Consider the following 25789-nt stretch of genomic DNA (forward strand, 5'->3'; position numbering starts at 1 on the left):
TGCAGCTGCCCCACTGTCAGGAGTATAGTGTTTACAGTAACTCCTACGTTATTATCATATTATCTCTAAAAATATAGTTTAATACATTTTATCGAATGATTTTGAACTGAGACTTGAGAGAACTTAGAAAATTATTGTAACTGACACGATTTCTCAAATATTTCATAATTCAAATATTTAGTACACAAAACAATGCTAAAATAATGAATATATTTATATAAGTAAATAAGGCGAAAAAATATAACACTATACAAATTATGTATATATCTAACTATTTAAAATAAATGCAATTTCGATAATTAATAGTTCTTTTAAATGAATAATAATTGATATACAATACTAACATAATAAAGCTATAATTTAACCCAAACAACTTTAATTAATGGAATTGGAAGCAGTGATTTTCTAACACACGCACAACATAGGATTATAGACGTATTCTATTTCCAACGTACCAATTGATATAATTAAGTGAAAACAGATTTAAATTTTTCGTTAAGTGTGCTTAATATCGACTTACCCATATTCTTGATTTTTTGATTATATTATCTCCAAAAATTTAAATATGTCAATTTTTTAATTCTACTTTTTTAATGTACCGTTTTTAGGATTTTGGAGGATAATATCAAAAATATTAAGGTTAGGTCGTACATTTTAGATTTGTTATTAAAATTATAAAATTCCCCACTTGTACCCATATCAACTATTGATAGGTACAGACGGGGAGTTATATATGATATACCCACACATGTGTTTTGTTTGCATATTTTAAAGTATACAATTTATTTAATTTTGTTCATAACAAAATGGTTGTTTTAAGAATTCAAAATTTTATTTGCTAATTTTATTCAACCTAACTGAATATAGTTTAAAAATTCTTTTTTCAACGATTTATTTGTTTTAGTTTTATAAACATTTAAAGCAATAAGTTGTAGTAGTAATATATTTTAAATCTGTATGATATTTCAAGTTATTTAAATATTTTATTTTTGGTTCGATTATTAGAAAAAAATTAGTTTTTTTATATATTAAAATAAATTTTATTTTCAATACCTACAGAAAACAGTAGATTATATTTATTTTATTTTATTTTTTGACCTAGAAGATAAAAAAGAACACTATTAAACGATGATTTCTTTTTATTTCAAAATGCAACGTAGTCGTACTACAGTTACTATTAATAAGTCTGTATTATTTTTATAATAATATTAATTTTAGTTAGTTAAAATAAGAAAAAATTTAATTATTTTTAATTGTATATTAATTATAGAAGCTTGTAATTAATTAAATTGTGTGTATGTGAAAATTGGTTAATTTAAAATTTAGTTTATTATGTCCATTTCTGACGTAATATTCAGCTTAAAAAAAATCGATTGTTTATTTTGATTTAATTAAACAAAACGTTTTTATGTTAATTGTATTGTAAAGTTAAAAAAAAAAAAATGTTAATTCCAGATTTATATACCTTTGGACTTATTTCACATTATATCTTATTTATGTTTATACATTTATCATATTGTTTGTATCTACTCGTACCAAAGCGAGACGTTTTTTTTCCGTTTTTAAGTTAAAAATACCGAAATCGTTTGTTAGTTCAAACAGGTCATGCATTTATGATAAAGTTGCGGAATTGACATTTTTTGGTTTCTGATGTCAGGACGTAACACAATATGCATCATAATACAATACGGACCCGTGTCGTCTGTGCGATTGTATGCATTTCGTTCTCCTCTCGATCACTGTGCACGAAACGTACGATAGTATAATAACAATAATTATACATATACACGTAGTTTGCGTCATCCCCGCGGTCTCGCATTTGACGACGACCGCCCGCCGCATACACATAGATATATAATGTACTATACCTACCTTATATTCAGCCATCCAACCGTTAGTTACCAAGCTGCAGTCGGTCGCACAGTTTCGGCAACGGTCGGCCGTCGGGGGTTGTGTATAATATAATTTGCGGGTATGCTCGGTGGGTGGAATGAGCGGTGAAGAAGTGGTGAAGAGGGGAGGGTGTGATCGACCAGGTGGGAAAGTGCGTTCAGCGATTATGGAGGAGGGGTCGCCGCTGACGCCGCCGCTACCTGTTACACTGAAAGCCGTTTCCGAAAGGATTTCGTTTCAGTAGCGCCGAATTAACGGTCTGAATCACGTTGCGCGCCGTTTCGTATACGCGTAAACGGTTATTATATTATTTTACCGTATTGTCATCGTCGTCGCAATTCGATACGTTATTATTAGTATATTGTGTATTGTAAATAATTATCGCGTCATATTTACGCCGTTGTGTACAATAACAATTAACCGTTCGTTCTTCGGAGTCGCGTCGACTGTAAAAAAAAAAAAAAAAATTAAAACTAAAAAACGAATTTCGCTCGAATCGTATGCGTCGCGCGCGTAATATATTATAATATATTATTTACAATACAATGCGTGTGTGTACGCGTAAAGTGTGAATCCGCGATACCCGTGTGTGACTTCTGCACGTGAAACATATATCGCTGCAACCAGGTCGGTATACAAACGCTTATCATTTCGTGTGTGTATACATTATACTATACAAATACAATAATAATAATATATATGTACGAGTGGTATTATTTTACGGCGTTGGTTGAAGTGCAGCTATTTGTGTTCGTCATATTATAGAGCTATAATAGTACGTGTGCGCTAATAAAAATACACGCGCTGAAAATTCGCCCATATAATATTAATGTACATTTTACTGTTTATCGTACCGTTTGCACTAATCGTTACGCTCTAATATGCCTAAGCGTAATGCCGCGGGTGCGGGCTCAATCGCAGTTCCAGATCGCGTGTAAACCTTCGACGGGCTCGTCACTATTATGTATTACAGTAGGTAATACAATAATAATATTATGTAATACTCGCGAAAAATAAAATAATTTAAAATTTATTCGGGAAATCATTTTACGACGACGAGTGCAGGACCGCCATAGAACGAGTGCAGGACGCCTTTTGTTTTGTACACCGCTCGCATGACGTACGTGTAATATATATATTATATAATATATATTTCTTTTTACATCGAAATTAAACGCGTCGGAAAACAATTTAGGATCCGAACGTGGGACGTGTGTGCGTACACGCGAAATATGTAAATACGCTAGCGATCCAAACACACCTGGGGATCAACATTTAAAAACTAATTTGTCCGCCGGTGCAGTTAGCATGTCATATTAAACACATACGTGTCTAGGTACGGCGGCCGCGCGCGTTCGTATACGTATACGCATACGCATTTGACACATGTGCGTTTCGTCGTGACCTCAGTTGGCGTGTGTGCGCGTGTTCTTTTGTTATTAAATTATATTATCACATGTGATTATGTTATATTATTGGAGTTGAAAAAAAAAAATAAACCGCTTGGCGAGTTGTGCATGGTACATAGTTAGGAGACTTTAGTTTTTTAAACTATCGATTAATATATAGGTAGTTATATTATAGTAAAACGTATAACACTTAATAACGTGTACCTAATTTTAGCTGCAGGTTAAATGCGGTGTCATTGGCATCGTACCGAGTCGTTTGCGTAGAACAGTGAAGTTCGACGCGTCGAAATCGTATTTTTTAATTTTTTTCGTATCGCGACTTGCCCGATGCACTGCTGCCTGAAGATTATTATTTAATCGAAAAACGCACAGTGTGTACTGTATATGTATAGCGAACGACCGAAATTTATTTATAAACACCACAAAGCCCTCGAAAACGCTTTTTTGCACCGATAAAGTTATAGTAGTTATACGTTGATATCCGCTGACAATAATAACAATTTACTGATGTTTTTGTAGCGAAAAATGGGACTTGATATTATAATATGTCACTACGAATATAACACAATATAACCACAATGCTCCAGTGCGAACTGAACACACTTTGTTTAAAAAAATATAATATTATATTATATCATTACATTATATCGTAGCTCGCGGTCGGTACGAAAATAATTGATAAACCATGGCTATACGTATATTTATTTAAATTTTCCACCCCTGGTCCGCTAGGGTTGCATGCATATGTTATTATGTACATACTCGTGTACGTGTATATGTAATATATACTATTCATATTTTATGTCGAGCACTCAACTACGCCGTGTTGCCCGACCGTACCAAGTACGTGACTATGGCCCACGTACTAGATTTTTCCCAGAACCCTCTCTCCATCGACGGCCTAGTCGATCCTTCATATCGGGCGGGCGCGCCACGCGTGTGCGCGCACCGAAAACGGAAATACGTGAGGTGGTTTACTTTTTTATTTTTTTTTTGTTTTTCCCGCGTGCGAAGAGAAATAATCCGAAACTAACCTCATGCCCACGTTTTTTAAACGAACGACAAAATTTAATACCATAATGGGACATCGAAAGACGTTATCGAAACGAATTTGACGATGTCACGCGTCGTAACCTTCCGGATAAATTGTCCAACATTATAACAACTCGCAATACGTTATTATATGATGTATTGATTTTCACGTTTAGTTCAGTAATGTATCGATATTATAATATTATGTGAATATCTGATTCCGTGACGGCCGCCGTTATAATCTTTGGAACGCCGAGATGAAAAAAAAAATCAGAAAATTGTTTTTGTAGATGAACATTGCCGAGCGACAATATCGAAGAAAACTGAATATTATTCCCGATTATTATTATTATTGTTATAACACCCGCGACCCAAGTGTTTCGATTGCCGTAGTCAAATTGCCTACACAACGCGCCGTTCGATAACGGGAAAAGGTTTTTCAACCATAACTGAGTGTGTGGAAATCGCTTGAGAGGTCACATATACACTGTAAAAAATCATTACTTTTTTGATACGCGTTCCGGAATATTGGATGAACTGTGTCGACGATGCACGTCTCTGGAACCCATTTGATACTTGTGTAGATTTTGAGAATTTTCTTCATCACACGTGGTATACCTATAGTATAATAATATTATGCCATCATATTTTTATATTAAACGAAAAAATTTGCTTAAAGCAGATTAAGATAAATGGTCACATTAGTCGTAGCTTAGTTTATGTTATGGTAATAATTATTAATATTCTCCTTTGATACGTTTTTTTTTGTTTTAACAACCACCTATTACTCTGGAAAATGTGATCATTATAATGACATGAAAATATTTTTGGTAGAAAATGACCACTTTATAATTAAATTCGATAAAAATAGATTTTAATGCATTCTTAACGTATTTTATGTGTGACACAAATGATATTTTTGTAAAATTGTTGATCGATATTTAAAGTGTCCTTTCTTAAGATAAATAATATAAATAATACTTCAACATGTGAGTACAATACAAAACTATTATACACTGCAGCTTATTTGACTTTTACATTTAATTAATTGAAAAATATAAACCATAGCACAATTTAGTCTGAACACAATGTGTGTTTACCTCAAACGTATAAATTATAAAACTAAATTTGACTAAAACTGTAATTTTATTTAATTTATATGAAATCCGTAATACAATAATATTTATAGTTATATCTATATATTATAGTATATTATATACTTTTCTATTCCTCGTTATTCTCACTGTACTAGAAACGAATTTACAACATTGTTCCCTCCAGGAAACATTTTTTTCGTCACCCTTATTAAACTTTATTTCAACTCATGAGTAACAAAAATACATTTTATTTGATATGTCTACTTACTTATTAATACATATTTGAAAAAAATGGTCTAGTTCATAATTGTTTAGTTTCATACTATTATCTATTATAATCGCTAAACTGAGATACTTATAAAATAGTACAATATAGGTCATTTATGTGATAATCCACAATAAAGTTCTTGAAAAAAATCTGTTAATACATACAACATCTACGTACGTGCAACTCAACCTAGATAGATAGACAGTAAAATATAATTTTAATATAAAATTAAGGCCTCCCAAAAAATTGACATCCTAGGAGGTACATTGATTGTCTGCAAGTCAATTATTTATAAACCGATCAAAAATAAATTACCAATAATTATATTTAGTTATTATTAAAAATGTTGTAAGAATCTATATAACATAATATATTTATACACTGTGTGTAACTTTAATGTAAAATTATTATTATTATTTTATTTATTAATTTTAACTGTTTATACAAATAATATTAAAAAAAAAAACTGATTTACAAATTTACAATATAGGCATTGTTATACAAATTTTATTTTACAATTTTACAGTTTTTACATGCGGTATACAGTTTTATAATAAATATCAGCTGGTTGTATTGGTCCTCTTGAATCTTAGGCTTCTAAAAATATATCTTGAAGTAGATGTGGTTTTAGCCTAGAATTGATAGTACAATTATTTAGTAAATTGAATACATTTTTTTGCACGAAAATGAGTTGAAATAATTAATTGGATTTTAAAACTACGAGCGTTGGGCTGAAGGTAAAATTATATATTTATATACGTTTCAACACGAGGGAGAGAATATATAATTATAACATCATTCACGTAGAAAATAACAATTTAAATGGATCAATTATTTTCTGTGGTCCTGTGAATCTCTGATATTATAATATTAATATCGTATACACTAATGACAATTATCGCATTCAGTGGACGTGGAATTGAATGTCTACTCTATTGCCTGCTTATTTACTCGTTTATAATATGTAAATTGAACGTTCAAGCGTATACAGATATGAGAAATAAATTACTTACACCGTACGGGTCGATTCGAAATGCGCATAGTTAAGTTTCGATTTGTTTTACAAAAACTAGCAATGTAGTGTGTTATTGTATCGACGTGGAGTGATCAATAATTCATATTGGAAAAACGATAGCGGCGCGACGATATCAAATATTTTTTAAATTAAAATTTTTATGAAGTACCTATACAATTCAGCGAATCTCGATATATTAATCCCGGTATCTATTTTCATGTAAAAAAAAACCGATTATGTCGCACACAATCATACATAATATGAACACTATACTGCAAGGTAATAGAACTCTGTGTTTTTTTACTATTTTTTTAATATGTAGTGCAGTTTAATAAAACGAAAGTTTCTGTATACGTGATTTGGGAAAGAATATCTAAGAACAAAGTCTTTGTAGTCAGTAATCTATGCTAAAATATTAAAGATCAAAAAATTAAACTGAACAAATAATTCAATTAAAATTGAGAATGGCCTTTTTAAAAAATAATTATAACAATAACATTTTTTCTTATAAATACATAAAACGTAATGGAAAATTGATTACATAATTCAAGTGTAGTTAAATCACATTAAAATTAGTATTTAATTATTCGGGTAATTAATTGACAAGTGCCAATAATAAATTTAATTTTACATACACTATAATAATGTATATGGTAAATAATAATATGAATTTATGGTACGTTTTGTGAAATAAATAAATATATTAATAGTATGAGTAGTATTAAAATGTAAAGAACAAACAAAATTTTTATTTACCGGTGTTACAATTATCATATTTAAATTTCTATAAGTATCGCAATTAGACATAATTATTCAGTTCAAACCAACAATGTCTTCAGCGTTTTTAATTCGCATGTTTTATTTAATATTGTAAATTGTTATTATTATTTTATTTAATATCATTATAATGTTCAAGTGTAGTATTGATTATAACCAATAATTAAATGACGTTATTAGAATTATGTGCGTATTATACAATTATATAAAATGTAACTGTAGCAGTAGGCAATGCGTTGAAGAAGTATTTTATTTTCATTTAATACTTCATTTTATTTATTTTTGATTATTTTTATATTGTGATTTATAAGTAATAGAGTTATAACAAATTATTAGCACTTTACCATCATACTCAAATAATTTATTTAAGGTTTTTAAAATTTTAACTATCCAATATGATTAATATTAATTATTATTATTATTTTATCTCCATATACTTTTTTATTTACATACTTTGAACTATCATTCGGTATTCAGTACAAAACATTTTTACCCAGATTCGCTCTGTATATAATACTGTAGTATAGGTGCTTTTTTAAAATGTAATAAACGGTTGATTAACTCGTACAAAATATGTAAAGCAAATAAATATTTGTTAAATAACAATATAATTTTGAAATTATTTGGGTAAATATTATTGAAAGCTGCTATTTTGAGTATATGGTTAAGTGATAATACAATATTAAATAACTTTATTCGATTTATTCGGATAGCCATGATGAACTTCGGCTGTATGTAGGTATGTATGAGCGGAGAATCCACGTTACAGAAATATTATTAATGAAATTATAGGTAGGTTAAACTTTGGACGAGAAGTTTCTATAACTATATAGTTGTCGATACTCGAAAGAAATTTAAAGAATTTTGTAGTAAGTTAAAACGTATTTTAAATTTCCCTAAAAGTAAAATATTCCAAAAAATATATTTTGTTTTTTAACTGAAATTCCATTAATAATTGTTGTTAATCGAAAAAACATATTGTATGCATACTCTAATGATTTACCTTTGTATAATGCATATTATATTATGATACTATTAAACATACTCGTATTATGACTAAATGTATTCCCTACGTTAACTCATCAATAATTCAAACAGTATTGTAACAATATTTATTTTAAAATCTATAATATTGCAACGACCATCATATTATGCAAATTATTAATATACACTAGTAAATATTAATTTATTGAAGAAACTAACAACAATACATAAAAGGATTTATGCAATGATACATGTTATAAATTATTATATATTGTCTTAATCATTGTGTGTGAATGTCTGATTAAACATAATAACTCTTTTAATATGTTTGTTCTCTCAGCAAAAATTTGTTTTCGGATTGTAATGGAATGATATGAATTTCAACCATTTTTTGCTGAAACACTGTTTCTATTAATAATACAATTTATTATATTAATAGTAGATTACTAGATTCTATGATGCTATTTAAATAAAACAAATTTTTGAACTCAATATTTATGAGCTACCCAAATGGCCTAAGTGGAACAATCAGAACCTCGTTTTGTTTGAAAAAAAATTCCGTTTCTGATGATAATCCGACAAGTCTGAGGAAATAACTGAGGAGAGTATCTAAAGTATCAGAATTTCGAATGAAATAATATCAAGATTTTACTGTTGATTTGTTCATTTCGTTTCGATCCATTTAGATAAAATAAAAATACTGAGATACGATAATCTATAGCAAATTTGGTTAATTCATGAAATAATTAACAAAAATACAGATTTAATATTATGTACCCTATCTGGATTATCGTTGGAATATAATCGCAATATAATATTATTTGTATTAGAATTGTAGCATGTAACGTAAACGACTTTTTAGCGCGCACTTATCAATTACTGTGATGAATATAATATAGTATTATATAATACTATATAATAACTTACTATATTATATTATATTTGCAGTAACCGTGTAGAGTATTTTAAGCAATTATGAGTTATTAAATTATGTTCGTTTTTATATTTTGTAAGTTCAATTCAGCTAAAACATCTGACTCTATCGCACGAATTCCTATAGTTTTTTTGTAATAGGGTTCACATACGTATTATACAATATACAAGTAGTGTTCCTATGAATACAACATAAAAACAGGAATTGCACCTTAGGAAATGTGGTCACCACTATAATAATAGGTATATTATTTTATTACACGTGGATTCTGCCACACCGGTCAAGTATGCCGGAGATAGCATATGCGGTGGCAGTTTTCTCGACGGGTTATAAAAATGCGAATGTTGGTGTAAAAATCATTTTTATTTATGTGATCGTAAATTTTTTTTTTTTGTCTTCAAAAATTTGCTAGAGAATATTATACATTACATAAGAGATGGAAAAAAAATAACAATGAAGGAAAAATAAATAAAATCTGTTATCTTTAAGGTCGTTACGGTGGTACAATATACTTTTGTACTTGATTTTTTAAACAGAACTTCAATACCATATTAAACTGATATATACGATTTGTTGAAGCGAAGAGAGTTATAAAAAAAATAAATAAAATAATAAGTACATATATTATATAATATATATATATCCATCTTGCGCTAGTAATAACTTGTTGACATTAGTTTTACTTGATGACGACAACTTTTGATGTAGGTAGGTGCTTATACGAGTATGTTATATTATCTGTTTGATACCTATACTGTATACACTCATATTTACTATATCCTTAGTTAACAATAAAACTTATATAATATTTTAACTTGTAAAACGTTTGTTTAAGCATATTTAGAGAATTATGATTATAGTTATTATGTAATTTTAAATTTTACAAGTTTAATCCCGTAATAACGAATCTTTTAGAATAAACGTAAACAATTTATTATTATAATTAATTTGTGCATTGTGTACTTCGGAAGTCATGACATCTAAACATTGTGTTTTATTTTATACCAAACGATTTCTGCTTTCAGAGAATAAATTATATTATCTATACTTATATTACAATACATACGACAACATGATAGGTATCGAAGAGATAATAGTTTTATAAATGATTCGTTACTGATTATAATAAAAAAGCATAAAAAACATAATGGAAAAACGTTTTTATTAAACACTCGTAATTTAAAAAAAGTAGATTTTATAAACTTCAGATACTGCAAAAATAAATTAAAACAACGATATATAGTAACATATTTTAGATAATAATTCATTGATTAAGTTGTAATACATAACAAGGCGATTCTTTTAACAGCAAGCATTCGATATCAGTTAGGAGTGTTACAACGTCACAACGCACACCCACATATTATATTGTTTTTGTTTTATAATATAATTTTAGTGTAACATAAACGATTTGCGTTCAAAAGAACCAACTTTACATTGTTAGCTATAATATTGGACTGATTTACCTATATCGAACTTAAAGACAAACATATTATTATCAGTGTGTTTATTTTTTAAGATGTTATAACTGTTTACCAAGTCATGACTTATGAGTGTTATACATATAATATGTAAAATATTAAAAATTCTCATAACTTGCTTGAAAATAAAAATAAATATTGCAAAGTACCAATTCACAAAAACAGATATTATAATGCTTTAACATTAAAAAACACAGAATTGGTTATGCTGAACGTAAATTTCCTAATTGCACAATTCTAAAAAAGAGATAAAAAGTGGCGTCAATATTTGAAATTATAATATAATATGATACAAATATGCTTATGAATAATAAAAGTATATTTCTAATGAAATCATTTAAAATTTATTTTAGTGGTTGTTTTTAAAATTAGTTTGAACATTGTTAACGATGGTATATTTACTATATTTTATATTTTCTTAAATATCTGGTATTTAAACATTAAAACTGTCAAAAACTTTCCCTACTTAATATATTCCACTTCAAATTAATAATTTAATAAAAAACAAACATTTTATTATAATACAATTAAAAATTGAAAATATTTTAAAAAGTCAATATGATAATAATATTAAAAAATTACCTTTTTTATTTAAGAACGTGAATATTGTACTTTAAACATTTATTTGTTAGAACGCATTATTTCGAGAAAGGCATAAAATAGCCGACATCATGACAGCATGTATTCGCTATTATAAGTAAAGTTATCCTGTATGATAATGTGCAATAATAGAAATTACAACCTATTCATTTTTTAAAAAAAAATATACAATATTTAAGATTAATAATAATTTTCCGAAAAAAATGTTCTAATCTTTAATTAGGAAAATATGTATAACACAGATAGTTTATTATTACGATAGTCAGTTATTTATATTATTATTTTTATTACTTTATAAAGTAAGATTCTAGTCATATCGTTAAAAGAATATATTATTTAATTCATATTAATAATAATCCTAATGATACTTATTTATACTTGATAAGAACAGTAACTACGATCACTGTCCAATAAATTTTAACACAATGTAAAAAATACGAGAGCAATAGTTTGAAAAATAAAAATTATAAAAACTTTGTGAAGCTTTGAGACCGGTAAAATCATATAATATTTTTAAAATATTCATATTATAATACTATTAAAACGGAACATGAGTATGTAAAAAATGTTTTTTTTATGTCAAAATCACTGTTTTTCTGATTTTAATAACAATAAAAAAAAAAAATTGGTAAAAGTTTAGACTTTACTACTTTGGGCTATATATATGATATACACAAAAATGTAATATTACACTTGCTATTCATTGAAAAAAAAAAATTGTGATGGGACGGAAAAAATAACATTACTTCGTTATGCAGACATAGACATAGCGCTCGCACGGGCACACTTACACGCACTAACAAACAAACACATGCCATCTATCTATATAAATGTAAAAAAGAAATATTTGTCGTGCATGTACTTTAAAACTATTCACCCGATTATCTTGATTTTTTTTCAATTAAAGAGTACATCGTGAGACAGATTTTTATTTTTATTTTTTAACTCTATAAGTTAATGAAAAATCGAATTAAATGATCGAAAAATATGCACACAAAGGTAATATTTTTCATCCGTGTTACCAATTATTATTTATTATTCGAAATTGGTATTTTAATGAATAGTTGATGTAGTAAAATAGTAAAAATCGTTTTCGTTATTTTTGGTGTACACTTATGACACTTTATGAATTGTTGGTTTTGGTCCAGAATGAAAAGGCAATTTAGTTTAGGTTTAGGTCGTTCAACAAAAAAAAAAAAAAAATGAAATAAAATAAAATAAAAATACTGCTGTCAAATAATCAAAAAATCAACGTTGGATAGGAAAGCTATTTAAAATTGATACATCGCATATATACATCAAATCAGAAAACCAAAAATATTATTTATCCACAGGCGTTGCGCTAAATGTTCGCATTATGCAACCAAATTTAACACAGATGGATTTTGTACGGAAAACAAAGTGCACGAGGATGGGTAGTATATAATATATATATCTATATATATATACACGAATTATTCAGCTATAAATACATGCATGCCTCGAATTTTGACATGTTACGATTGAAAATCCTTATCATTCTGAGTCCGTGCATCGTGGCCGATTAGGTTTCACTTAATTTTACACACATAACATATATATTATATATATATAATATTTATATATATTTAGATACACTCATAATTGTTTTGAAATACTGATGTAATTAATATCCAATTTTTTGAATTGCTTATCCAAATTGTGTTTGCCTTTCGTATAAAGTCAACTACCTTGTCGAGATGCATAGGTACGTATCTAGAAAATATATATTTCCGTCTTATAATATTAGAATATAATATACATAATTATTAACTACACGTATTACCTAAACTACTATACACATGCATATTACTTGATTATATTTATAGTAACACCGTTGTTCATCTTAAAAAATATAAATGTTTTTGAATCATAACATATTCATTAGAGTTTATTAAAAAAAAAAATAACCACTATTTTAATAAGAATTATATATATATTTTTTTTAATAACTACATAATATTATATTTTTTATTTAATATTTCATTAGAGAATATTTGTTGTTGAGAATTTCGTTGTATGTAGATTGAATTTTGAACTAGTTAGAGCCGAACATTGTGCAAAGACACAACATTGTATTCCTTAAGTTAGCATTCTTAAATTATACTCGTAATTAACAAATGTATTATCAAAAACCTTAAGTATATTTTGAAATAAAGATAGTGTTTAATAATAATATAAACACTATGTTTCTTATGTCGAGTTGTAAGCGCTTCAAAAAATAATTCAAAAAAATCAATTTAAAAAAAACAAAAATAATATTCATAATTGTATATCATTGAGTTATGTATTTATGTTGATGTTAAGCGTGAAGTTTTCCCGATTTAGCCATACATCGTATTTATTTATTAATCTAAGACCGTCACTGAAAATAAATTTCAGAAATTCAAAATAAATACTGAAACGGAATGCAAAGTGAGTTGTTTTATATAATTACTGTGGCTAATGGAAAATTTAATTTTGAAAGGCAAGTATTGTTTGTTTTATTTTGAATACGGCACGTCACATAAACAGTATACGTAGGATCGAAAAATGGTGACCGGAACGAAGCACGCAAACAACCAACTGGGTGAATTCCGTCCCGAGAATACAGTTTACATATTATACGCGTATTTATTAAATATATACATTATAATACTATTAGTATTGGCAGGCACATTATATAGTTTATATCAGATGGGTATCTGCTCGAGGTTAATAAACATATTAAGATAATAATATAAATATGAAATATTCGGTTACATCCAAATTGGTCCATATAATATTATGGATATATAAACCTAAAACATCCGAATATTTTTGGCTACAGATATTTTATCACATCCCACTACCATTTTTCATCAAACATATTATTATGTATGAGCATATTACACATATTTTATGTACAATTATACCCCAAATAATTTTTACAATATTTTATTGCACAAACATTAAAATAAAAAAAGCTAAGTTAAAAAGTTAAATTAATTTCAAATTATTTATAGTCTATTAATTACTAAGTAATTTAATTGTCCATTATAGTAATATAAATAAGTTTTTCCAAGCACATTTTAAAAATAAGAGGTACTTGAAGTTTTAGTCATGTTTATATTATATAGAAATAAACTGTGTTGACTGTGTTGATGGGATTTTCAGGTCATGAATATATTTTTCATTTTTAAGAGTAAAGCCGAACCATAATTATTATTTATTTAAAAAAATTTAAAGTTGCACAACCACTATGTGTGACACACAAAAACACGATTAACTTATTTAACTTAGTTAAGTAAATACAACCTAACATTTTTAGATTGCCTTGATTTATGACTTACTCATTTTTTTCGTTTTTTCCCTTTACTTTTGATAGTATATAGCTCTGGACTACTAAAATAATACCCTAGACTTCTAAATATACAGTAGTTAATATTTTTACAGCCACTCCCGAGGTCTTTCCCTCTTACTTGATCTAAAGAGATGAATAATTTCACACACATTAAGTATATATCATTTTATACACACATCCAAAGTATTGGATCATTCTTTTATCGTAATCATGGTAAATTGGTAAATATTGTCTTAGTATATAATATTATACTTAACGAACTTTTGTTAATTTAAGTTATTGATAGACAAATATAAATAACATGGTATTTTGACGTTAAAGAAATGAAAAATACATATATGGAAATTCACTATATTATATTCTAATATACATATTTTATGGTCATGAAAAAATAATCACCTATAATAATATATTAAGTAAATGTCGACCGTTAAATAAACGATTCGAGTTGATACTCGAGTGACTGCAAAGGGACAAACATAATTAATTAGGTAATTCGTCAAGAATGCACATCTCCATTTTTTTGTTTAATAATAAATGTATTTAAATTTTGATTTATAGAATTTTGAAATAAACTCTTTAATAATTATATTTTCAAAAAAATCGAGTTTTTTTACTACCTGTAGCCTCCATTGAACGTAATTATTTGTTCGAGTAAAAATAATGCGATAGACGAACTTGACATGTTATGTACTGCTGTTTACACCTACCAGTTGTTATGAAGTGCATTTACATGCTGTTGATTATGTTCTGTCCATTATCGGTAATAATACTATAGTTTAATATTATTACGAGATTATATTCTACTGAATATAATATTTATCTCTATAATAATAATTATGGTCTGGTGTACAATGGTAATCTTTCAAACCGAAATGGTTTGTTAATAAACTACTTTTAGTTTTTCAGTCTATACCAAGGTAATAATAATATAATCAATAATATATAATATAATATTATGCTTCCGTGTATTTGTCATCACTACCAGATAATCTCATTATATATAGTAATAATATCCTTCCTAATAGTAATATTTTAATTTATTTTCTTTATTTTTCATTAGTAGACATCTTTGATAGAATTAGTCAGATCGGAGATGACTTAAACTCTAGGTTCTGAATTCTAGATTTACTGATTGAAAAATTGTTATTACTATTTTTACTACTCTCCATGTACACAATTACACACGTTTTATGAATAACCAGAGGATATGTCATAGTTTTTGTGTTAGGGGGTATTTTGATGAGATATGACTTTAAGAGAAAAATAATGGGGAAGCGGTACTTCTAAATTGTCTCCAATCAGAATCATAATATTAACTAAAATTGTTTCTAATTACCCGATAGTTAAAGAAGCTATCTTATTCGGATTTCAGTGTATTAATATTATTTTATGTTCTGCTGATGACGAAACAATTGATTTTTAAATGGGAAAAAAAGATGAAAGTAAGTAATACTGCTCTCCACTGCACTATAGTCGAGTGCACCTCGTTATTGAATAGGTCACAGTAACAGTCAACGGACGTGTTAAATTTGAATTAAATGTTTCCATCATTGTTTCCAGGAGATATCAATCTATTATTATAATCATTTATTATTATTAATTATTAATTTATTTTACTATATTGGTAATATACGTGGTTATATTTAAATAATATTAACGTTTATTATTATTATTATTATATTTTAATATCATATACCTGCGATGTTTAAAAAAATAAACAAAAATAACTCACATCATTTAATAAAAATATAATTTTCCTAAAAACCAAAATCGACTCAAATACCAGAATATTTGCATGGTTTCAAAATAATATGTCACAGTAATAAATCTAAAATAATGTTATATTTTTAATTTTTATATATTTTATATATAAGATATGTGTATAATAATATTATACATAAGAATATATTATATTCTTCTATATTTATTTTGTTATTTTATTTTATAGAAAAGTACATACACATTATATAAACTAACATAGAAAATATCATAATGTATACTACTAAGAATATTATACGTATATTATATCTATTTAATAATAATGTGTATTATGTTTAGTGTCTGTGACATCGTTTATACCTACCGAAATTGTCACGAACTTTAATATTATTATACTATACATAAATTATAACGAGTACTGGATTTTCACAAATAGCTTGAACTGTCTATTTTGCGATGAATATTTTAAAGTTTACACTGGCCATCTTAAACAAATACACGAATATTTGCTTATTAAATTAAACCAAAATAGATGTTTGTTTTTGTAACAAATAGACGTATTTATTCTTATCCTGGGTTTATTATGATGGTATACAGTGGAATAATTTAGTTTGTTCACAAATTATATTTTTTATTTCTAAATTTTTACCCTGATCTTATTTGAATGTCGTTTTTATTTAATATACTATGTTTATGTATAATATGTATGATGATGCACTGAAAAAGGCGTTCTTAATAATGTTTCCGCTTTCCGTGTTTACCAGCGAATTTATTTTGGTTGATGACGACACAAGCTATTATGCAACAATAAAGTGATATGAATATAAGCAGATCCCCCACATTAAATGTTGAGCCCAATACAAAACTCTCAATAATAAAATTTATCATAAATTATTAAATGTTAAGAACAATAAGCATTTTGATAATAATTTGTTTTTTATTACAGTATTATTTAAACGAAAAAAGAAAAAAAAACAAGTATATTTAAATTTGACTATATTAAGAAGTTGTATTTATTTTTTAAGTTAAAATTTTATTTTCCGGACTTTGAGTACAACAAACTCAACTAAAAACATAATCGAAATGTATTGTCAAAGCCAATGCATTCTCCATATTATATAAAAGAGGTAGCGAGAATAATCGTTCTTGACTCGTTCTTGATCTTTGCCACGTATCCAGTATATTCTCCAACTAAAATATCTTTCTGTTTTCAGTCTTCTGTTACAGTCACTGTAATAATACTAAGTTAAGTTAGGTTAACAGAAACTAATACATACGTTTACAACAATTGTCTGCACATTTTTTGCGTAAATGAAGTTTAATAGTTCTAATAGTTCTAATAGTTGCAATACAATATTTTTTTGAAATATTAAATAATATATAGTTTTCTGTTGTAACATTTTAAGACAAATTTTATTTTTATTTTTGTATAAGTTATTTTCTCTTCTATTCTATTTTGTCATTGGCCAGTGATAAAAAGTTAAATAATGGGTCAAATATTTTTCAACCACATAATATTGATGATCTAAATATGTCAGAATAAAGTCAATAAAATAAATCATATAACTTTTAAATATTATTTCGAGATCAGTACATTCAGAAAAGGATAGTGAACGAGTTTATGAAGTGTCATCGAAAAATGGTTTTATTCGTTTTCATCTTGTGATGTTCGTTATTATTTGCATCAGCTACTTGCTACGATTCAAGTACAATGTGAGGCCAATTATCCTGTAAATTTTTTAGGTCTTTATGTAAATCGAATAAAATGGTTAATTTTTACATCCAACAGTATTCCTATTTTTTTGTATGATAACATTTATTTGATCACAACACGATAATATTTTATAACAAATCGAAGATATAATTCAGATTTTAAATGAAATTAAATATTTTTCATTGATTTAACTTCATTGTGATTTTCTTTTGGAAGTGTTTTATGAACCGAGTAAATTTATTATGCGATCTAATAATGCATTTATGATACTAGTTAATATTGTTTTGCAATGAAAACAATTGCATTAATACGCTAACTCCAACTCCATTGAGTGTTTGACTGTGAATGTAACTAATTCATTTCTTAAAATACTCCATCTAGCTATACTTGAAATAAAAAATATAAATAATTTTTTTATGTAACCAAAACAAGATGCAATTTTCGTACATGTATTAGCAATATTAATACTAATAAAATTGAATGAATGAGCGGCGTACGGTGAGTACAAAGTCAAGTCATTTTTTTTCGAATAAACGTGATGATTGTACTTTTTTTATTTTACCAGATATATTGGCGCCATATTTGTAGTTTTACCTACAATATAAAGTGGTATTTTATAACTTTCAAGACAAAAAATAAGTAGATGATTTAAAATACCTTTTCCAGTTTTTTCATTGAAATGCATAAATTCAATCAATTTTTTATGATTATCAAATACTTTAGTTTTTTAAAGTATTATTTTATATAAAATTAGTTATACTTAACAGAATTTCAAAAATTATAAATTAATTTCAATAGTTCCCTAAAATGGCTCAGCCCCATTTACTCCATGTATAACCACCACCTCCCTCGAGGAGCCCTGAATATAGTTACCATTGATATCTTTATTACGTTATACAACTAGTAGTAGTAGTGGGGCTTATATTCAACCCTTTCCTTCTTCTCCACCAATCAAGTAATTTTAAATGTTATTAAATCTAATGACAGTATGTCTCATAAAGGCATTTAATTAAACAGTGTTTTGAAAAAAATCTTATAAAAGCAGAAAAAAATCAGTAAATGTGAGTCTTTTTGTAAATAATAAAATATATTATATTTATAATATATATATAATAGACGTTTATATAATATATTTTTTTAAAGTCTTTATTTACTATTTGTACAAAATCTATCCATATGCATGCATATATAGTGGCGTATATAGAAATTAATTTCAGGAGGGGGTTAACAAAAATTGATATTCTTAAATTTCAATTAATTATACAATCAAAATGAATGTCCGTACCAATCAAACATTTTTGGGGATTTGAATCCCTAAACCCCCTCTATATACGCCACTGTATATATAACAACTTTATTAATATAAATACAGTGGATTACTCACCCTGTGAGTTGCCTTTTATTACGGCACAGTTCATCTTATTTAATACGTTCGTACATACCTTATAAGTTAAAATTAGTAAATTTAATAACAACAATAATTATGTTACAAATAGTTAGAAATTATAATTAAGTGTAAGAGTATATGTATGTTGGTATGTTATTATTTTTGTGATGTAGTCATATGAAATTGTTATGAATCTCTATGAATTTATTTCTACTCATATATTCATATAATTATTTTATTCTGCATATAACATTAAGTATATTTTATATTTTTTTAACTATTAGTTGTTAATTGTATATTTATACTAAAAAAATAGTCATTATACTACGTTTAACATTCGATTACTCTATTAAATTATATTACATAAATAATTTTGACTTTGAAGAAAAAAAAATACTTAAACCTATTCAAAATATTATGGATTTAGTCAATAATCAAAGAAACCCAAATAATTAGGATAACTTTATTTAAGTAATTTCAGTTCTTTAACTCAGCTTATTTTAACTCCTCCTAATTAGAATGCACTTCATTTTTACTTCTTAATAAGTTATTAATACTAACAGTTAAAAATCATTGTTAATTTTATCAAACATTTTATAATACTTTTATTGCATATTTTGCAATTCAGTATATTTGTATAAAACCTAGATCTAATTATATAACATAGGTACGTCAAACACTGTTAATATAATATGTATATATATTATAAATAAACTTAAAATAAACTACTTAGTGGTGGTTGTTTGACAAACAATCTTTGGTGCAAATGTTTAGTATTTGACTTAATGCTCTGTTGTGAACACTGCACCACAATATAAATAATATATAATATAGCCATGTGTATATATATATATATAGTATACTATTATACAACGCACATGGTGAATAAGACTACTCATCGTGGTTATATACTGGCGTACGCTATAGGTATACCTGTATTGCGTAAATGTATTAACTTATTCGGTTTGGATTTGAATTATTAAGATTCCAAATCATCGCTGTTCAAACATTACTTAAATTCAAACAACCCAGTCAGCAATATGAATAATATAATATTACCGTATAATAGTATTTGTTAGGTTTATAATGCATATCTAATATCTATACTTGTTATATAAAGAGAAGTCGTTTTTGACGTTGTTAGGTAGCTACTGGATCTACTTAACCGATTTTGAAAATTCTTTTAACAATAGAAAGCCGCATTCTTTGTGAGTGTCATAGGCATACATTTAGTCCGATAAAGTTAATTATTAATTACAAAATTAATAATTAAAATAAACGTGTAAATTGTATACATGTACACTGCACGGCGGCCTGTGGGTTTCCGTGGCAACCTGATTGTTCTGAATAAATAACGTCAGTATGCCTAAAAGAAAAACACAACTATCTAGACATACATCCCACAAAAGATCGGTTAAAGTATGCCGATTAGGAGATACTTTCTCTGAGCATGCATAGTGTTGAACATATATATCACATTACTGTTACTTAGTAACCATTTTTTTAATTAATAACTAAGTATTTACCTGCTGCGCGAACAACGCCGGGCAGAACAGTTATGTAAAGTTAATATGCTAGAGATATTATCCATATACCAAATCAGAAAACCAAAATTAGTTTTTATCCTCGCGCTAAATGTTCGCATTAAGCAACCAAACTTTGCACGGATGCATTTTGTACGGGCAACGAAGTGCACAGAAATATAGTGGTGACTGAAAGAAAGAAAGGGCGGTAAAGGATGAAATAAAAAAGCCATCAACACCAACAATTATATACACTCGATGGATAGGAAGAGAGACACCGATATCGAGTACGTCTTCTACCCTTCAAAGTTATAACTCGAGACAAAATCAAACGAAAAATAATGTTTGGATACGGTAAACGGTTTAAAAATATAAAAGATCAAAAAATTAAACGCTAACAGTAAGACAGAATAAAAAACGTTCATTTTAAAATGATACAGTCTTTTGTCGTTTTAAATAAAATCGACACCGCCTTGCACGCTACCGCCAAACCACAAGCAGTTCACCTGGGACGAGGACCGCAGTGGCATTAGCCGTTCGAAGCTGTTCTTCTTTTGCGCGGTGTGCTTATTCTTGATGCCGTGTACAGCCTGTGCCCGATGCCGGTGAACGACCTTCTTCGATTCACGTATCCTGCTTACGTGACCATCGCGCTGATGGTTCATTCCGTCCGACAGTTGACTGCCGACGACCACGCGTTCGTGTCGTCGGCCAACAGATGGTTTACGTATTGGATACTGTTGGCCGCCGCGTTGACGGTGCAGAAGTTGTGCGATAGTCTGCTGCGGTTGGTGCCGTTGTATTGCTTGATCAACACCGTGTTTTTCGCACCAATAATGGGGCCCCGCCTACGTGCACGCTGTCGTCGTGCGTGCTGTTATATCAACCACGAGAATTAACCCATAGAAAATGTATGCCGAAAACAAATAGTTCAATGTTGATGGTTGAGGCTACTGTGCAAAGTGCAAAATCAATGGCGATGATAAGTTCCGGATTTGTGTTATAATCCATAGTCTGGTGCAGAGGGGGGGGGAGGCGCTCGTGTTGGCAAACACAAAAATAAATACAAATACATCACATCCATTAAAATAATTTTCAATGCCTAAATAGGGAATATTACGAAAAGAATATTTAAAATTAATTTTTGATAAGTAAAAAAAGATCCAAACAAAATAAATTAATCACTTATTGGTTTTTTTTTCCGTAATCGACTTGATATTTTATTTTAACATCAATAGTCATTAGTCAATAGTATATACGTATATTATCATTTATTAAGAGGATACTCCACAGGCCCGCATATTTTGTAGTCTTCGTTTTGACAAGTGAGTGACATAGCGAATTTAAGTACATCAACTAACGTTGAGCTTCGTTAATATCAAAATTAGTTTGAATTAACCGTTTCGTGTTTGTACGTGCGCATTTTACAATATTAAGTTCTAAGCAAGCTGTGAGCATTTTAAAATTGCAATATCTCACATATTCATAAATTGCAGCTTCAATCGTTGAAATGTCACAAACAAAATGTTGACATACAAAACTTTTGGCTTGATGACTATTGATATAAATTCTAATGCTAACCATGCCAAACGTGAATTGCTGTACTTACGTACATTTTTAACATGTGCGCGGTTGTAAGACGGAAACGGCTATAACAGCGGATGCGGCGTTTTCTCGAGGCGATATCTTATAATTTTCTTGGATTTTTTATTATTTCAATTTACTGAAAAAATATGTTAAAACCTGGACTTTTGCCGTTCGCTTCGCACGACGGTTAGCGTTCGTGGCTAAAATAACGGCGCACGACAACGGCGTACACGTATGCGGCCCCATTAGCCTCGATCGGTGCGGCGCACCATGCGAAAAACGCGGTCTTGATCAAGCAGTAGAACGGTATCAACCGCAGCAGGTCACCGCACAGCTGCTGCACCGTCAACGCGGTGGCGAACAGTATCCAATACATAAACCATCTGTGGACCGGCGACACGGAGCCGCGGTCGTTGGCGGTCCTGCCGGCCGGCAACTGTTCGACGGAGTGCATCATCAGCGCAGTGGTCATGTAAGCGGGATACGCGAATCCGAGCAGGTCGCTCACCACCGTCGCGCACAGGCTGTTCGTGATCAAGAACATGGACACGGCGCAAACCATTCCGAAGAAAAGCTTCAGACAGCTGAGGCCGCTCCGTTTCTCGGCCCAGGCGAACAGGATTTGCCACGGTTTGGTGGTGTCACGTAAGATGGCGTCAATCGCGTTCAAGGCGGACAGTGCGTTCGCTGCAGTCATGGCCGTTCACTGTTGTACGGTTTTATTTTTAAAATTTTTCAAATACCTTTTGTTAAAATAAAAAAAAAAACAATTATTTGAATTCGATTGCCGATAAATTCATTTTACGAATACGATTTAAGCTGTTTTTTTAGTTTTTAAATAATATTATATTGCGTGTAACGATTTAGTGGTCACTGTAGTAACTATATATTTTATTATTCATATATGTATAGACTATAGAGAGAATGAATTACTTAAAAGTACAATTTAAAAATTACTAATATATAATATAACTAATATATCTTTATATTATACGAATTTGGTGTGCGACATCATACGTTCTCGATGCATTCCAAAACTACTGATTTTATTATTATATAATAATATATTATGATCAATGTGTGTGATTTTGGCTCCGTCATTAGATAGGATAGTTTTTATCTGGATTAATGACCTCAATATATTACCTCTTTATTATGTTTAGGGCTATGCGATTAATCGATTATTTGAGAATAATAGATTATTTTTAACGAATGATATATAATCGGTTAATCGATTGAAAAAATGCAATGGTGGGCGGGACAGTTATGTAAAGTTGATATGTCGGAAATATCATCTATTCACCAAATCAGAAAACTAAAAATATTTTTTATTCTCACGCTAAATGTTAACATTAGGCAACCAAACTTAACACGGATGCATTTTGTACGGGCGATGAAGTGCACCGAGACACCACAGCTATATCTGTTTATACCTAATACAGTAGAACCCGCTTATTTGAGACAACGCATAAAAGGGACAACCGCTTAATAGGAACAGATTAGTCCCGAACGAATGTATTGGTTAATCGGGACAGTAGGACAATGGGGACAAATAGGTTATGGCCCAAAGTGTCCCAATTAAGCGGATTCTACTGTATATAATATCAATTATAAATTATAATTACGCGTATACACAATATCACGTGTACCACCGCTGTACACTTATGCAGATGGCATGCATATACTATAATATTAATAAAATATTATGTATCAAAGAAAAATATTTCCAATATTAACACAGGTTAATAAATTGCCGTTTATATTGGTATATTATTACATTTTCATTTGTAACTTAAAAAATGTAATTTAAATTAATATATTTAGGTGAGCTGAATATTTTAGTTATTAAAATATAAGCTGTTGACATTATATTTATGTAATAATAGCAGGTAAATATATTAGTATAATATTATTTTAATAATATCACATTTCGACGTATTTTATGTACTAACCGCTATAACTATGATTATTATTTATTAGTCATAAAATGTTTTTATTTTTCTCGAAGTAAATTTTGTACCTTGTATGTTCTATTATTAGCAGGTTTACTGGTTTTTAATTTTAGCTTGCTTTACAAAAAGGTTTAAAATATTTTGCATTTTTGTACACTAATTATAAATTAAAGTATTTAACTATTTTAGAACTACATATATAAATATTATATAATATGATATGTTTTTTTGCTCAATTTTTAATATCAAATCAATCATACAATGTCCTAAACATTGAGAAAATCTATAAAAAAAATGTATTTCTTGTTGAGTGAAACAAGTACGTTCTCACAAGATTCAAATTGAACATTTTGATTATTATTATAGGAGAGCGAAAATTCTGACACAATTTATACCTATTACGTATTAATTTTTAAATCCACTACTGATATTAGTTGTAGTTACAATGTTAGGTGGATACTTCTCCAATATATTGTTCTCATCATAATATTTTTATTTCTCCAAATAATATAAGTGATGGATCGAACAATTATTAAAAATAATGTGTCAAAATTGTAAGTGGTTTTCCATTTGAAATTTGGAAGAACGTACTTACTTATAGGAATATAAATACATGCATCGCAGAAATAACAAATACTGATGAATACTGATAGAATACTTATAGCACTTTTATCCATGGCGCAAACTAACTGCAAAGTTAGATTTTATTTTCATAAATCAGTCAAAATTCGCGTAAGCGTCTTGTGATAATGCCATTGCCGCGTACGTTATATTATGACGTTTGTATGTAGCGAATGATGGCACATACATTGCTAATAAACGATAAACGAAATCCGCATTTGCATTATTAAAAAAATAAAGGCTTATTTTAAAATCAAAATGTTTGTTCTGAAATGCAAAAGATGAGTTTTTTTAGTATGTGGGAACGAATACTAAAAGAAACGAATAAGTAGCAAACAAAAAGAGACTGGTAATTTAATAAAATATAATTTAACATTATTCTTAGCGAGAACAAGACATAAATACGTAATACTGTTGTTGAAGATTTTAATTTTTAATTTATGATGGCACATA

The 25789-nt window shown here is 28.3% G+C and overlaps 2 protein-coding genes and 1 pseudogene across 2 annotated transcripts in view; 2 read left to right on the forward strand and 1 right to left on the reverse strand.

Annotated features, from left to right (window-relative positions):
* Positions 1–2122: 2122 nt before the first annotated feature.
* Positions 2123–25789, forward strand: part of LOC132918880 (GTPase-activating Rap/Ran-GAP domain-like protein 3) — a 327934-nt gene continuing 304267 nt past the window's right edge. Inside the window, exon 1 of the mRNA XM_060980221.1 lies at positions 2123–2520. The gene's annotated coding sequence lies outside the window, so the exon portion shown is untranslated. The remainder of the gene's footprint in view (positions 2521–25789) is intronic.
* On the forward strand, positions 21608–22082 carry LOC132916996 (uncharacterized; annotated as a pseudogene).
* On the reverse strand, positions 22951–23460 carry LOC132917012 (receptor expression-enhancing protein 5-like). Its single transcript, XM_060977519.1, has one exon. It carries the CDS (start codon positions 23458–23460, stop codon positions 22951–22953), a length of 510 nt encoding a protein of 169 aa, XP_060833502.1.

This window comes from Rhopalosiphum padi, chromosome 1 (genome assembly GCF_020882245.1).
Source record: "Rhopalosiphum padi isolate XX-2018 chromosome 1, ASM2088224v1, whole genome shotgun sequence".
Classification (NCBI taxonomy): domain Eukaryota; kingdom Metazoa; phylum Arthropoda; class Insecta; order Hemiptera; family Aphididae; genus Rhopalosiphum; species Rhopalosiphum padi.

Coding starts and splice junctions, on each gene's coding strand:
- LOC132917012 (XM_060977519.1), bottom strand. CDS start 23,460: ATGACTGCAGCGAACGCACTGTCCGCCTTGAACGCGATTGACGCCATC.